The sequence below is a fragment of the Bombus terrestris genome, chromosome 1 (genome assembly GCF_910591885.1).
Source record: "Bombus terrestris chromosome 1, iyBomTerr1.2, whole genome shotgun sequence".
Lineage (NCBI taxonomy): Eukaryota > Metazoa > Arthropoda > Insecta > Hymenoptera > Apidae > Bombus > Bombus terrestris.
In genome coordinates this window covers 16,338,624-16,354,775 of record NC_063269.1, presented here as the reverse complement: position 1 = coordinate 16,354,775, position 16,152 = coordinate 16,338,624, and the positions used below count along the sequence as shown (strand labels likewise).

Here is a 16,152-nt window from a genome sequence, read left to right as displayed (position 1 = left end):
CGCTAATGAAATTTTAATTATATAACATATAGATACAATAGGAACATAAAAAGTTTCTATGGTAAGTGTTTAAATAGCTTCGTGAAGCACCTAGTATACCTAGATTTTTATGATGTCTGACTAGTGTGTGTCATCTTTTTATTACGTTATAAAAACGAACCATTTCTTAGATCTTTCTACTTTTTCCCGTTTTTGTACGTAGTTTCTTTGAAAATTTTATTCACGAAGTCTTAACATTAGAATTATTGATAACTAAATGAATAGGATTTGGAAGTTGTGCCAAAAATGCGTAGCATAAGATACGAAGATTACATAGCACAAGTTTGTTGATTTTCTGATTTTAATGTTATCTTAGGATTAACCAGGAGGATTGTAATATGGCATAATTGAAAATGGAAATAACCTGTTGAATCAAGAGATGTAGATCTTTTAAAAATGGTTGGTAAGCCGATAACATCTTATGGAAACCAAAGCAGTAGTTATCAAGACGTTCTAAGTTAATCAAATTTCAGAAAAATGGATCAAATCTATGTTTTTATAAAACATTACTGTGTAAAATTCGTAAAATTCTAATAATAATATTTAAAAGCTCCACTTTCCTTTGACATCGACATCACGTTCATACGGAAGAACATACGACGAGTAAGCTTCCATTGAAAATAATTTTTTACCAAGCAACATATGAGCGGACATGCGTCAACAGCTTTTGCGCTGCGTTATAATTGTGACGCAGAGACTAATCGATTAAGACATCATCGAGCTACCATGGACGCGACCATTAAGTACTACACATTCTTACAAGTTTTACGGTGTCGGGCAGTTCGCCTTTATGGCATCGATTTGTTTGCCAATCTATATGTCACGACTCATCGTAAAGAATCTTACGATGATCATAGAGGAAAAGAGACAGAATTACGTTACGATCATCCTGTGATGCCATCGTTTAACTCGAGATGGCCTATAGTCGCAGTATTATTCTTCGTTCTACTTCGAACCAGACGTTTATCGGCGTTATACCATTATGTTCCTCGAAACAGAATCCCTGTGCATTCCATTTGAAATGCGACCAAAAGCCATAACTTGCTGTTCGAGTTAAACAGAACGACTTATGTATTTCCCTTGCACGTAAATTTTAATATCGTCGTCCTGCTCGAATGCAAGTTTTATATCCATTTCCAGATGTTTTTGAACTTTAATACCATTTTTAGGATTCATAATGTTATCCAGCCGACCCATTGACACGAATAATCGAATGTTAAGCAGCTTGCAATGTTATGGCTGCTTCTTATTAATAAATTGCGGATGTTTATGCAAATTCATAATTTTTTACGCAAGTAAAGAAATGGAATCCGAGTAAATATTATGTACACGCCTTTTTGTTAAAATTTGAGCTTTTAAATTTCCTACAAATGCATAAATATCCGCAGTTTATTTATTAATTCGAATGTCTTGTTAGCTGTCGTTCTTGCTACATTTTTGCGCTTCTCGTATTATAATGAAATTCTAAATGTGTTGGGGTTGACAGAGATAGGACAGGCAGAGTTGGAAGAAGCTTGTTGAAAAATAGTAATTTTGATTGAAAGAAACTAGTATACAGGAACGTTTAACGCGAAAGAATTAGTATGCCAATAATAAATTAATAGACTATGAATATGCAGAATTTTACCAACATAATTTGACAAAATTTACTTTAGACATTTTTCTATATCACACTCAAATATCCCACAAATGCATAAGAATCCGCGATCTACCAATAAAATTAATTAATCAAAATAATCTTCCATTTTTTTCGTAAAACAAGCATCTAAATAAGTTTTTTCGATTCAACGGCGACACCGTCAGGAATAAAAAGAGCAAGAAAAAAGAGGAAAGAAAAGAGAGCAAGCGGGCCATCAAATCACCGTAATCCCGTTGAAAAGCGATGGAATGCCGAAGAGGAGCGTGCAAATTGGTCCACATCGTCGTTAACATCCAACTTCACCTACCTTCCAATTTCCCGTTGTTGACGAGCAACGAATTGTTCGACTTCCTGGACGAATTTCGCGACATTTGGCTGTGACTTGGGCTGCTGTCAGTGCTCTTCTTCTCAATCACATCGTGACAGCTGTACGAGGTGTGCTGTATCGTCAATATAGGATGGACGCTTCCTTGAAGCCCCCAAACGGATGAAACACAAGAGAGGATATTGCCAAGTGAGTGGTCGAATGACCGAACGAATGATGGAGCTTTCTGATTTATCGTGGCTCCGATTCTCGATTTACTATACTGGCAAAGCAACGCCTAATGGATGTTCGTGGGGGTACATTGCGTTTCTGACCGCTTTTGTCTCCGATTTCGATCAATCAGATGCACAAACACGGATAAACCGACACCGACCATTTAATGTGCGCGCGTTGAATTTCCCGTAACAGCCGACATTTGCCCGACAGAAGGACAGAATTACTGATATTGTCAATAATACCGCGTTAAATATTGTTTCATTTACGTTTGGAATTAAACCAGTCATTAACGAGGTTTTCGATTTTCAATAGCACGGTTGCCGGGCATTTCGATGGAAATGATAATTAGAGGAGCAAGTTTTGGGTTGGTTAATTGGATCATTCCCTCGATTGGATAAAATTGTCTTCGTTTGTGGCGTTGGTCTACCGAAGGACAACTAGAGAAATAAGAGAAAAGTCCTTCGCCTTGGCAACCCACTCTTATACTTTCTGTTACGTTACTTCACAAATAGTTAGGACTTTTTCATACATCTTTTAAATGCAAATAAATATTTCTATCATTTTCTCATAAATATTTGGTTACTATTGCCCTCTGGGATTTGCTATTATTCTCATAACAAATTTTGTTTCTTTAAAATAATAAAACCACGTTACTTATGGGATTCTATAAATTTATGTATAGAATAATTACAAGTAATCATACAATAATAAATCTTCTTTTCTACGCTTTTATACAAAGCAACCGATGAAAGACGATCAACCAGAAATTTCAGTTTTCAGTGTTCTTTGTGCACGATGGCGCGGATAAAGTCAGACTAATGATTTGCTTCTTCTCGCAGTTCCCACCTTATCTTCCTCTGATTACGCGCAAATTTCACAAAGAAAGTTTCGTGAATGACTAAGAAATATATTGTAATGCGAATGACTGGGCAAATAAATCCTTCTCTTTCGTTTATTTTATGATGTTAGCGCCTCGATTATTTGCTACTGCGACTAAACAGTGAAATGCTCTTTCACTTGGATTGCTGTTGCGAAAGAAAATTGACACCCTGGACGATTTCGCGGTAAGATTAAATCATCAAATGAAACCAGCAATCATTCACGGTGACCCACTTTGTACGATCGATCGATTTTTTCCGTGTCATAACTTTGAAACTCGCGATTATACATAGTACTAGCCGGTGACAATGTCAGAAACGTTTGGCCGCGCAATGCATCATTCGGTATTAGAGTGTGCGTGAACCGAATAAAGATAATCGACGGTTCCTTTGCCAGTAGCGTTCTTCGGGATGTTCGTCGATGTGTTAAATGGTAAAACGGTGAAATTGCGCTTTATTTATTATATTATCGAAAATATGACAAAGTATTTGTGTATTTAAATGGTAATAAATTAAGCTTATCCATACGAGATGTCGTTTCATGAAAGTTTGAATTTAACGAGCCCATAAGAAAGATATGAAACTCTTATTATTGGCTGCCTCAAACGATTAAAATATTCATAAACGATAAAATATGATCTTTTTTATATGAAATTAAATTTAGGAAAGGTGTTATGTTTGTACGTAAAAGGTAAAGTAAAAATTAAAAAACTTATCTATTTCATCTGGAAAATGTTTTAATGCGATATATATAAACATATTATTATATTTTTACATGATAATATTTTAAATTACTTAAGAACAAACTGTACACAAGGAAACTGTTCTATATAATAACTGTCTTCTATGAAATGAGCTTCTATGAAATGAAATTCTTCAAGAATTTTTTAATTCTACTGACAATTCTTATAAATTTACAATAATGAAATTGTCGAGTTATATAGAAATTATTTTGGTTAAGTATAGAATATTTTGAAGAAATTAGTTATGAGTACAGTAAAAGTTTCATTTGATAAGATGACATTTCATGTGCGCCAACTGGATACCCTAAGTTAACATTTTCTTAAATGTTGTGATTTTATAATTGTCTACAGTGCAATTATAACAGAGGCATGTATCAAAAGCATCTATTGTCTAATCCTGTTGTTTCCCGCGAGGAACAGCTAGTTAATGCAAACATTTCAGTCGGTTTCTCTCTGAGTTAGAGGAAGTTAATGTTGCATAATGTCCCTGTAAACGCGCACTGGTGAAAGATGATTCAGCGCGTTTACGTGCACGTATATTGCGTTTACACTGTAAATACCTTTATCAGGGACCTAAATTTATCATCGAAGGACATTCTAAATAGACCTTTCCTTCGTCAACGTTTCAAGGATTAAAAGGCTGCGAGTAATTAGAAACAATAATAGCTTTCTCTCTCTTTATAAGATTTGAAAACAGTTACTGTGTTCAATTTGTTTAACAATATTGGATTAAACATTATATAAGAAGAGATTCTATTTTAAATAATTCTTCGGTGATTGGGCAAGTTGGATCATTATCATGAGCGTTAAATATTATATTTTATAACAACAAAGTGAGGAATCGATTGAGGAGGCCTTTTATCTCTGTGTAATAACTGGACTGCAGATTTATGCAAATTGATATTTTTCGTATTTTTATATTTTTTTGTCTGCGCACCTTTAAATTTCCCACGGATGTACAAAAATCCGTAATTTAATACCAATGATAATTAAATTTACTTGAAAAATAATTTGAATCTTTTTACAATTTTACTTCAGTCCTAGGGTTTGATAGAACAATACAAAAATTGGTATCTTAGAAAATAGTGAATGTTGAATATCTGTGTGACTCAGTTAAAGATGAAATGTTAATTACCTGTGCGCGCTCTGGTGGAGGCTTCGCTTTCCGTTCTATGGTGTCCTAAGGCTTGCAACTTCTCCGTGAGACCATGAATTTTGTCGGCCAAGGAAGAACTATGTCCTTCCGACGACGTTCCACCAGGTAAACCGGTGTTGTTCACGTTGCTGCTGGACGTTGTGTGAGACGTAATGGCAGCACAGGCGGTTGTCGACGATAGCACAGCCATTTCCTGATGCAGAAATTATTATCCTTGATAGTTTAAATGAACACGTGATATTTTTATTTCTGATCAAATTTTAATGATTTAATTGACAAACTATTATGAAAAATTTAACGGAACTTCGAATAGTATAATAGACTGACTATATTAATATTATAATTTCTCCAACACTATTTTCATCTTATAAGGTCACCCCCTTAAAAAAAGGAAAGGATTTTTTAGAAATTAAATAGAAAAATCTTACCTTGAAAGCTTTTCCATCGACTCGAGGCACCTTCTTAACGAACGATAAAAAAAGATGTCGTGAAAGTTCGTCGGGGGTTGACACTTCGAGATAGGTGTCCAAAAATTTACGAAATCCCTCGTAATCGATGTCCTGAAACGAGAAGATTCATTCTCAATAATATATTAATAATATTTACTTACAAACTTTGAGCATAAAAATAAATTTATCCTAATTCGCATTATAATTTCCTATATAAAAATGAATGACAGTAGCTTTAGTTATTATAATTTCTTCATCTCGAACTAAAGTTTCCCTTAATCGGGGAAGTGATCAAGGCGTAGCTCATCCACTGATAAATGCGACATAAGTCGATTATTTATGCAAACCTGGCAACTGCGAACCGTTTATTGCTCAACCTGATCGATAGTACTTAATTTAATTAATCATCATCCCTGGAGTCTGTTCTCGAAACAGATTACGCCTAGGTTTATCACTTAAACATTATGTTGATATAGCAAATCCCAATTGTACTACCGAATCTCTCCATTGAATATCGTCGTAGATCATCGTCGCTTTATCACTGATATTAAACCGTCACGCGAACGTCACAACAGCTCATTTTCATTGACATTTAAAATCGTTTAAAAGTTACAAATATCATCAATATGTGTCATATGTGACTCAAAGTCTTTTCAAATTCACGGAGGTCATTCATTAATGGCGTTAACATTCAAAGCTATTTGAAGATTGAGCAGAGTCATGGAAGTCGTGTCATTGAAGTTCAAAGTCGTTTAAAGATGACGAGATCATTCGAATTAGACTCTTCAATGATAATTACCATGTGAACAGTAAACAAAACATAAAAATGTTAAAATAATATGAGGGTTTTATAAACGTGAAATGTAAATGCTCATTTAAAATAATAAGCAAGATATAAATTCAACAAGTTATTATATTATATTGTTCGCAAAGCGTATTTTGTAATTTTGACAATACTTGTCAATCAGTATTAGCTTGTCCGAAAAGTTTCTTTCGTTTCATAAGGTGATAATAGATGAACAACAATTTTTCTTTTATATTATTTTATTGAATTAGGTGTGATCCCTATATTATTATGTTCGTGCATAGTTCAATAAACTAATATTAAACGAAGAACATTGTGCGTCTATTATTTCCTTATAAAACGAAAGAAATATTTCGGACGTCCTAATATTAATCCAAAACTAATATAGGAGCAAGTTGTTTTAATTTAATTAGCTAATTTTCATGTCAGTCGTCTTTTTCTTCACTTGGCCCATAAATGGGACGCATTTATTAAATTTTCAACCACTGATTTTCTAAAAGATGACCACCTTCTCAAAACAACTTCCAGTAGCGTGAATTGAGTCTTGTATTATACTTATCCTTTAATTAAATGTATGATCCACCACGAACGTCCTCTACTCGATCTTTCCTAATCAAGCAATTTAATGATGTCCAGAATCTCCCCAGCATACATATTAACTCGATAACAGCAACGGCCATCTTGTAATCAGCGATGCTGAATAGTTTGCTCGGAACTGGTCGATCTGGATCAACTGCTATTATACATGGATTATGCGGCGATCTAAATCCTGTTAACGCGTAAGCTTTGTGCACACAAAGATGGTAGTACGGTGTTCGCGGGTGAAAATGAAATTCTGTCGCGCTTCGAATCACCATACGAGAAACTGCAGGATCACATAAATGGCTTTTGATCCATCGAATACAGGCAGTTTTTCGAATAGATTAAAATCATATTGGCGATTGTGCGTTAGTAATACGATCGTTTCCAGTGAAAGATTTCGGGACAAAAAGGATAGTCGCCGGATAGGGACGAAATGAAATTTTACCACAGCTCGGATAAAAGTCATTCGAGCACCTGTATAATGAAATAATTGCTTTAATTGGTTCGATATTTCTCTCGTCTGTTGGCATACCTGTTGATCAAGATTACAGATATAATAGATATAATATAATAGATATAAGATAATATAATATAAGATAATTATATTATCATAATATAATATAATATAATATAATATAATATAATATAATAATATAATATAATATAATATAATATAATATAATATAAGATATATAATAGATATAATATAATAGATATAAGAACAAATTGCTTAAATAGAGAAAAATGCTTTCAAGCGAAAAAATGTAGTAGATTCGTGTAAAATATTCGTTGTAATGAAATTAATTATATTTTATATATTACGATATTATATATTTGTTACGAATAAATAATATGTGCGTTAGGAAATTTTTTTGGTGTGGATATTTTTTAATTTGAATTGTTAAATTTTCCATTATTTTGATGCTCTCCCTCGCTATTAATTAATTCACTTTTCGCTCGTAAAATTTAGTTTCGTAACCCGTACATAGGCTGATATTTTAACATAATCGATAATTGCAGATGCCTTTTAGAGCATGTTCGCGCGAAATTAATTAGTATTCATTAGTTGTCGCTTATGAATATCAGTTATAACCATCCAGGTTGTTTGTTACAATTAGAACTTGACGAAGGATCTCGAATAATGCGTTTGTGATATCACAGATGATTAATTATTGCCGCTTGTTCCTAGACTCTTCCTTCGTTATGAGAATGCTCATTATCTTATCTTCTTCTCCATTTATTGCTCAATAAATATTTCTATGATTATTTTTTATACACTGTTGAGAATTGTGAATATTAATCGCCGAAATAAATGTAAAAGAACACTTAGATTACACTTGGAATTGATATTAAAATAGTTTCTGATTTATTTAATATGTGATTTACAAGATATTTGTCGATACAAATTTACACGCGTCTCAGTATTCTCTTTACCATACTACCAACGCAACAGTTACATTCTTCCGTTTAAGTGAATTAATTAATAGCAAAGGAGAGCATCAAAATAATGGAATGTTTAACAATTCAAATTTAAAAAATATTTAGACCAAAGAAATTTCCTAACCTACATATTATTTATTCGTAAGAAATATAGAATACGCGGCTAATCTAGTGTAGCATACAAAATTACACATATGTCAATATATACACACACATGTTTAAATTTCGAGGTATAATAGGTTTTTACATTTTCAAGTTTTATATTAAAATTTTTTTCAGTCACAAAGCAACATTAAAATAAAAAAGTTAATAAATACTTATCATTTTTTGCCAAATGATCTTCATTTAAAAATGTAATAAATTCAACAGTAGACTGATATGTTTAACTTGCAGACTGACATTTAACAAATTCTACCATCCACAGTAGACTGTACATTTTCGAAACAAAACATCCTCTGTACAGAACTTCAATGAAGCCATTTATTCGTCAGCATGTTAAACAGTCTATTCATTCGGTACAACCGGCATTTGTAACTTCGCATCAGAATTCAGGACGGCCGGTCGCCGAAGTCACCGACATCTTCTAATTGCTTGGCCAAGTTAATGAGGAAACAAGTCTGCTACGAGTCGCTGACGACCAACCCAGTTTCGTATTTTATTTGAACAGATCCGTTCGAGAGCGATATTTATCGATGTTCCCTTGCCAAGGACGGAGGGCGTTGCCTTTTACCATTCTTTTTCTCTCCTTTCCTTTGCTTTCTTTCTTTTTCTTTCTTACCTCCTGTTCGTTTCACGTTGAACTGAAGCGCCACGAACGATAAAGCTTTTCGACGGATCACAGTTGCAAAACGAAAGGGCACAGCTACTTGGTCGCCAGCGACCGATAACGCAACACGTTCGTCCCCAAATAAGGGATCACCTCCAGAGAAGAAAAAAGAAAGCAATTTCGATGTTACTGTTCCGTAAATGAAGTCGAAACGACCGTACACGTGTCACTGTTTTGAGGAGGAAGGAAAATGCTGCATAAAGGTGCCCTATATTGAAAAATATTATTTCATAATTATGATTCACAGTCTAAGATTCGAGAGCTTCATCTTTTTACGCTTTGTATTGCTTTATAACGCAGAGAGTTTATATTATTATTTATTGTTGCTTAGTCCGTGCCTTTCGGCTTTGAACGAACTTTTAGTTTTACATCTCATATGTCTAACTACAAATTAACCACTAATGACTAAAAACTATTGCAACTTTGGACTTTAGTCTCCTTGCTGTGCATCCTTCCTGTCGTTTGCCCTTCTCTTCTCTATTATTGCTTTCAGTTCTGCTAAACCTTCTCCCGTCTCATTTAGTACTTTTCCTGTGTCCTTTGGTCCTCCCGTTATTTCACATTCTTCTATTACACGTCTCAGGTCTTCTTCTTTCCTTCTACATAGTCTGCATCTTTTTTCTCCCCCTTCTTTCCAATATTCCCTTGTTTTGGTCTCGTTTCCACATCTGAATCTTGCCAGTATTTTTTTGTTTTTCCACTTCATCCTCTCTTCTAGGTACTTTGGTAATTTTTCTTTGGCTATATTTCCGTAGTGTATATTATATTTGGATTCCCTTATCCTTTTCCCCCCTCTTCTGCTTCTCTCTTTCTTCTTTCCTCTATAATCTGATCGCAGAGAGTTTATATGAAAGCGACTGGTTATTTCGTAGAAATATATTTTTAGAGTAATCAATTTAATAATACGAAAAGAATATGAAACATTCTAGTCTTAAAAATCTTTATTTTCCTTTTATCCACTAAGTGAAACAGATTTAAAATAGTTCGCCAATGTACTCATCATCGTGAGAATCAATCGAAATGATGCTGGCCAGGCGAATGCTCGAATTTACTACTTAACAGGCAAAACGTGATCGTTCGCTGCAGTTGTATTCTGCCTAGAGCTTCTATGATATTTACAAAGCGACAACATTGCGAATGTTGTTGATTTTACAAACATTCTTCAAGCGAAACAACTTATTCAAACTCGTCCTAACTTCAACTAACAATCGTGTTCGGGTCGTGGTTTACGACTTACCCGCCAGTTAATTAAGGCAATCTTCCTTAAAAGACTCGTACAACTTTAACGATTCAATATAATTTTCAAGAAAAACTCCAAGAGGTTGTTTGTTCAATAGCTTCGAATCTAACTGCGGCTACATCTTCTTGTGAATCATTTAAAGCTCGAATGGCAGGTAAAGTGCTCGTTACGATATCGTACGATGTAAAAAAGTTGTATATAACACTTGATTTCATTGGTCTTGTAAAAAGCAGTTTTTATGGCAACCTTCGTGTCGAGGTGTGTTTAACGAACGAAGAGGAAAGAATATTTCAAAATGATGTTATAGAGTACAACATGAAATATTTTATAAAATCTTATATTAATTTTTCATGAAGTTATTACTTACGAGTTTTAATTACATCGTGATAACTAAAAACTTATATTATAAAGACACGTATCACCTGAAAAACTATTTTCGATATTCCCTTTAACCCACCAAACACGATATTAACCATAAAATCAATACAAAAGGTTCCAATGCAAACATCCATTGCAAAACTTCCAATTCCAAAGTTCAACAACAGAATTCTCTGTGCGAAGTTCCATCAAGGCAATTACTCTAAGAAAGCAAAATATTGTTCTGAAGGATCAGCACGGGTTATCTAGAAATTCTATTTCACGCCAATCAACGATCCAACCTAAATTCCTAATTCCTAACTTTATCCAATCTCATTATCCCATCGAACAAAAACAGACGGAAAGAAAGAAATAAAATAGGATACTCGGAAAGTAAAAAGAATTCGTAGAAAAGAAAACGATACGAAAGGTGTTGAAAGTAATCGAAATACTTTAGAAATTTTACTTGAGAGAAAGATGGGATGATCGTGAACAATAGCGCAGCGATTCCTTCAGCGATCACAAATCGAGCGTAGTCATGGATTATCCTAGGATATACGATCGTACGAATGTCCAGGAAACTGGTTTACGCTCGTTGGTCGCAGGAATATCCGCATGAATGAGACAGGACACGACCATTAAGCTTTGGGAAGAGACAGTCTGTAGAACTCGTGAAGGGCGAGACGTCGTACAGGGGGTGAGTTTGAAGAAAGATAGAAACGAGGTTGTTCTCAATGGTCACGTAGGGGGTGCTGGTGACGTCAGTGGGCCGATGACATCATCCTGAGGTCGTCATAACCTCGATAAGGCTGCCGGGTATATAGGTCAAAGAGAGAAGAAAAGGATATGGCACTTGGATTCGTAGGAAGAGGGAGCGCGGGATATTTTCAAATGTCACGCAGGCTATCGTAAAATTGACTCATTGTCCCGTTAATACGTAGCATGGAATCAGGAAAAATGGCAACCAGAATCACGATACCTTCTGTGAGAGCTGTTTTTATGATGAGCTATAGCTGGTAAATTACGAAAGATGGTTGACGTTTGTTATGACGTTTGTTATGACGTTTGAGATGACGTTTTGTTATGGAGAATTGTAAATTCTAACGTCTAGCGTAACTGGAGAAATATTCTTGTTACGGTAATTTTAAACAAAGATAATTGAACAAAATTTGGGAGTCGATTAGGAAAGAAATTAGCTCCATTGAGAAAATTTGTTTGCTGAATTTGGCTTTAAACGATGGTAAATTTGGAAAATAGTGTAACTTAGGAAACAAAACAAACGTACAGTATTGCGGGAAAGCATTGCGTTTAATTTCAAGATGTATTTATTTGATTATTGAGGTATTTTTCAAAATATATATATGGAATCATGAAAATGATAAATAAGTGTAATAAAGAGAAAAACTTATAGATCTATTTCTACGTAATAGTATATCATTATGAGATGATTATCCTTTGAAACTTTTGCATACAACTATATGTATAAAGGATGTATCGAAAGTTCTAGGAGTGCCGTGAAAAGATTATTAAAGTCTGTTGAATTTGTATTCATACTGAATCGCGTACTAATCTATTTTACTTACCATATATTCATAATTTATCAGCAACATTCTATTTGTATCAACACTAACAAACTATAATCTAATATCTATCACTCACATATTTCGTAATACCTATCCAAATCCTTTAATTCGCACATCTCTTGATGCTTCAGTTTCTAACGCATCGTTTGCAAAAACGAAAAGTTCAATTAATAATTACGCATCGATGTTACACCACAGTGAGCGGAAATTCATTAAACCGAAATAGGCGAAAACATTGAAACTGTAACGCAGTTTTACAAGCAGTCGATTATCTATTTAAATATTCTAATTAACTAGCAGTAAGCGGTTCGTTAATCCGAATCTTTTAATTCTACCGCATAGCTAGAGAAGGAATTTTCATTCACCAAGCGTGCGTTACGAATCGTGGTTAAAACTAACTCAGCACGTGTTTACACGTATTATATGGGCACCACACAGGGTTTGATCATTTGATAGGGGGGTGGAGCACAGTGTCAACAATTGAGGAGCCAGGAATAGCTCGATCGTCCATGTACTTGGTCTATAAGGAGACCTTAAAGGTTGCCTGCTACGAAGGTGGGTTGGTTTCAATTAAACCTCTTATGGAGAGAATCCACACCTTGCTCAAACATAATAAGCTTTTCACCCCTATGAGTCTGGGTGAAGTTCTATAATGATATATACTACTCGTTTTCCTCGTTATAAGGAGCATCCTTTATGCTCTGATTAAAAGAATTTTCATACCCCGTTGCTGTACCAGTTGTGACTGATCAGTTAATTGCGTGGTGAAGACTGGCAGCAGTACAGACTCTATTGGAAATTGTGGAATTTCAACTTCTTGTTGCCTATTAACTGGATTTTATTACTACGATATGGTATAAAGTGAACCATGAAAGTAATCGAATACTTGCTATAGAAAACTTTTATGTCCATATCGTATGTGTTATATAAAACATTTTGAAGTTTCGTTAACGCTATAATGAGACACAGGGTATTATCGTTATATAGGTAAGATACGAAACCAATTTGAAAATGTATGTAGCAGATACACGATATTTATTGCAAACATATATTTAAAATTATCATAAAGCACGAATGGTCAGATATACTAAGTGTTAAAGATGGTCTCACTGAATACCGAGACTTGTTAATATAATTGATTGTTTAAATCGTTTTTTCATCTCTACGAAATATATACTTCTATCAAATATTTTGTAATTTCTATGTACACTTGCAGATTTATTTTAAACTTTATAAATGTTATGATCGAGTCACATCGTAGTGCCAATGAAACTTCAAAATGTGTCGTGTAACACTAATAATATATTCATAAAATGTTTCTACAGGTATTTGAATATTTTATTACATGTAATGAATACTCCTTTAATGGCAAAATAGGAATTTTTTAGTTACTGATAACCATTATTAACTGTGACAATATCTTTTTGTTACCAATAATGACAGCGAAGATTTTTGTTTCATTAGAATTTTACCTACTAGCGAATAATTTGTTGACGCAACGAAATTCGAAACTGGTGGATCTTTTTACGTAAAAAGTAGTTGTGAGAAAATAGTTTCTAGAACATTGTAAAGCTTTTCAAGTTTAAATAAGAGTAACAGCAAGAAACAAATTGTGTTAGTTGAATAAATGAAACAACTGAAGCGGGAACTCATTATCGCGTTTGCATTGCAATTGTTCTACCTCTGGACGTGATACTGAAGAGCGCATACATCGATCGGCGAGATAACGCAAAGAATGAATCAAATGGAACGATGAGAAAGTTACGTATCAGCATTGTGACTTATTCAGTTTGAAATGGAGAAGAATATCTCCGAGATAACGGTTATATTTCATTTTTAGTTTTGAATATAAAATATACAACGACGAAGAAAAGACCGAAGGCGGAGACCAGCTTCCCTTACAAAATCCTCTATGTACTTTACGGCGTTGAAACTTATATACATCTATGATATTGATCTTGCCTCTTCAAATAGTTATATGGAATCTTTACTTTGGATAACTTTTACAAATAACCGAAATTTTGATTCTAGTTACGATTAATTGCTTCTGAAATCATCTACATAACTCTATATTGGTTATAGAATCGGAGAGTTATGAAATGGATTTCTGTACCCATTTTACAATGACTAAAGTTTGAAGTTTCATTGAAAACTGAAACTTTAACAGATTTATACAAAATTTTGCATGAAAATTTAGTCTACCTCAATACTTGTATTCATCGCTGTATATCTTATAACACATATACATATGTGCGCCCCCATATATGCCTTATAACGTAAAGTACTAAATAATGTAAAATTTGTTAGAGTTTTCCAATAAATGTAACGCGTAGGTGTCCTAATACTTGGCCGAAAGTGTACATCGTCGAAAGTAGAATTCTTCTCAACTTGGATCGACCTTGTTTCCACGAGCACATCTTTTATCTGGCTGTATGAACCAGTCAGTTGTTCGAGCTCGACGAGATTTATGCTTCTCGTGCTTCTCTTTAAGAAACTTCCAAGTTTCATTGGTAGCCCTCACACAACCGCCTTTGGGTCATTGTCTCGATAGGGCGTCGCTTCTAAGGGTTACCATAAGTGAATCGCGTGTTCGTTAAACGACGACAAAATGGAAGCTACTAGGATCGAACTTATCCTCCGTGTTAGAAAAGTTTCTTCTCTCTCTCTCTTTCTCTCTCTCCTTCGGATGCTTTCATAAAGTCTCTCCTCGCTCGAGCGGAAAATATTTGTTATTTTCGAGAAGTTCTCTCACGAGCTCGCGGAACTTTCGATGAAAGTTTCAAGAGCGGTACCGTTGTGGAATTCGTGAATAAAATATCGGAAGGGAAATTACGGGTTGTATGATTTTCCAGGGAAATTGATACGGTTAAGCTGTTCGTTCAGCCAACATCAGAGGCATCGATTTCGTCGGTAACGTTATATAAAGTCGTTCGAGTGTTCGTAGAAGGCGAGTAAGCATCCCTGGATACTTTTTAAGCCAATAGCCGGTGGATTACGGTGGAAGTAGCTCTCCCGAGTAGAGTGGTTCGAAATGGAGGCGGAGGAACCTGAATTTCCCGCCTTCGGATTCAATATTGTCACGAGTCGTGCTCGAGAAAGAGCTGGAAATGGAGAATAGTACCATCGATGTGCTCTCCAGTTTTCTGGACAGCTATTAAATTTTCGAACTGGATCGTCTTCGAAATTACACGCGTGGAATAAGAATGAATCGCGTTCTTTGGCGCGTGAATATCCATTTAACCTGACAACTTTATGGCGAGGAAATGTAACATGATTTGTAAACACTGCAGTCGATTTTTCAAAAATTTCAATGCTCTATGTATATTATTATTTATAAATATTTCAACACTTCATATTGTTGCAAACATATAAAATACAGATAAGGTGGAACTCTTTGAATTAATTTCGGCCTCTTAAGCATTTTGACATGATCTAGCAGCCATATATGCTTAGTAGGTATTGATAAATATCCATTTTCCTTAGTTTAACAAGTTTATGGTGAGGGAATGAAACATGATCTGTAAACACTGCAGTCGATTTTTCAAAAATTTCAATGCTCTATGTATATTATTATTTATAAATATTTCAACACTTCATATTGTTGCAAACATATAAAATACAGATAACATGGAAATTTTTGAACTATTTTTGGCCTCTTAAGCATTCTGACATTAAGCAGCCATATATAGTTAATAGATATCGATGAAAATAATAGTTTCATTAATCAGTATGAATAAGACGGCGGATGAAAATTGGTTTTGCGGAGTTAAGTAAATTTAAATGTGCCTATTCAATGTTTGAAATACGTGTTTCTAGCCACATTTTAAACATTCATATAGATCTTATGTTAGTTTCCCATTATACGTGAATATAG

At 34.4% G+C, this 16,152-nt stretch overlaps 1 protein-coding gene across 1 annotated transcript in view; it reads right to left on the bottom strand.

The window, feature by feature from the left end:
- LOC100651358 (diacylglycerol kinase 1) overlaps positions 1 to 16,152 on the bottom strand; it is a 148,060-nt gene that overhangs the window by 18,788 nt on the left and 113,120 nt on the right. Inside the window, exons 4-6 of the mRNA XM_003393441.4 lie at positions 5,425 to 5,556; positions 4,976 to 5,189; positions 1,986 to 2,147 (exon numbers count right to left, since the gene is read on the bottom strand). Of these exons, the coding sequence (XP_003393489.1) occupies positions 1,986 to 2,147; positions 4,976 to 5,189; positions 5,425 to 5,556 (508 nt within the window). The remainder of the gene's footprint in view (positions 1 to 1,985; positions 2,148 to 4,975; positions 5,190 to 5,424; positions 5,557 to 16,152) is intronic.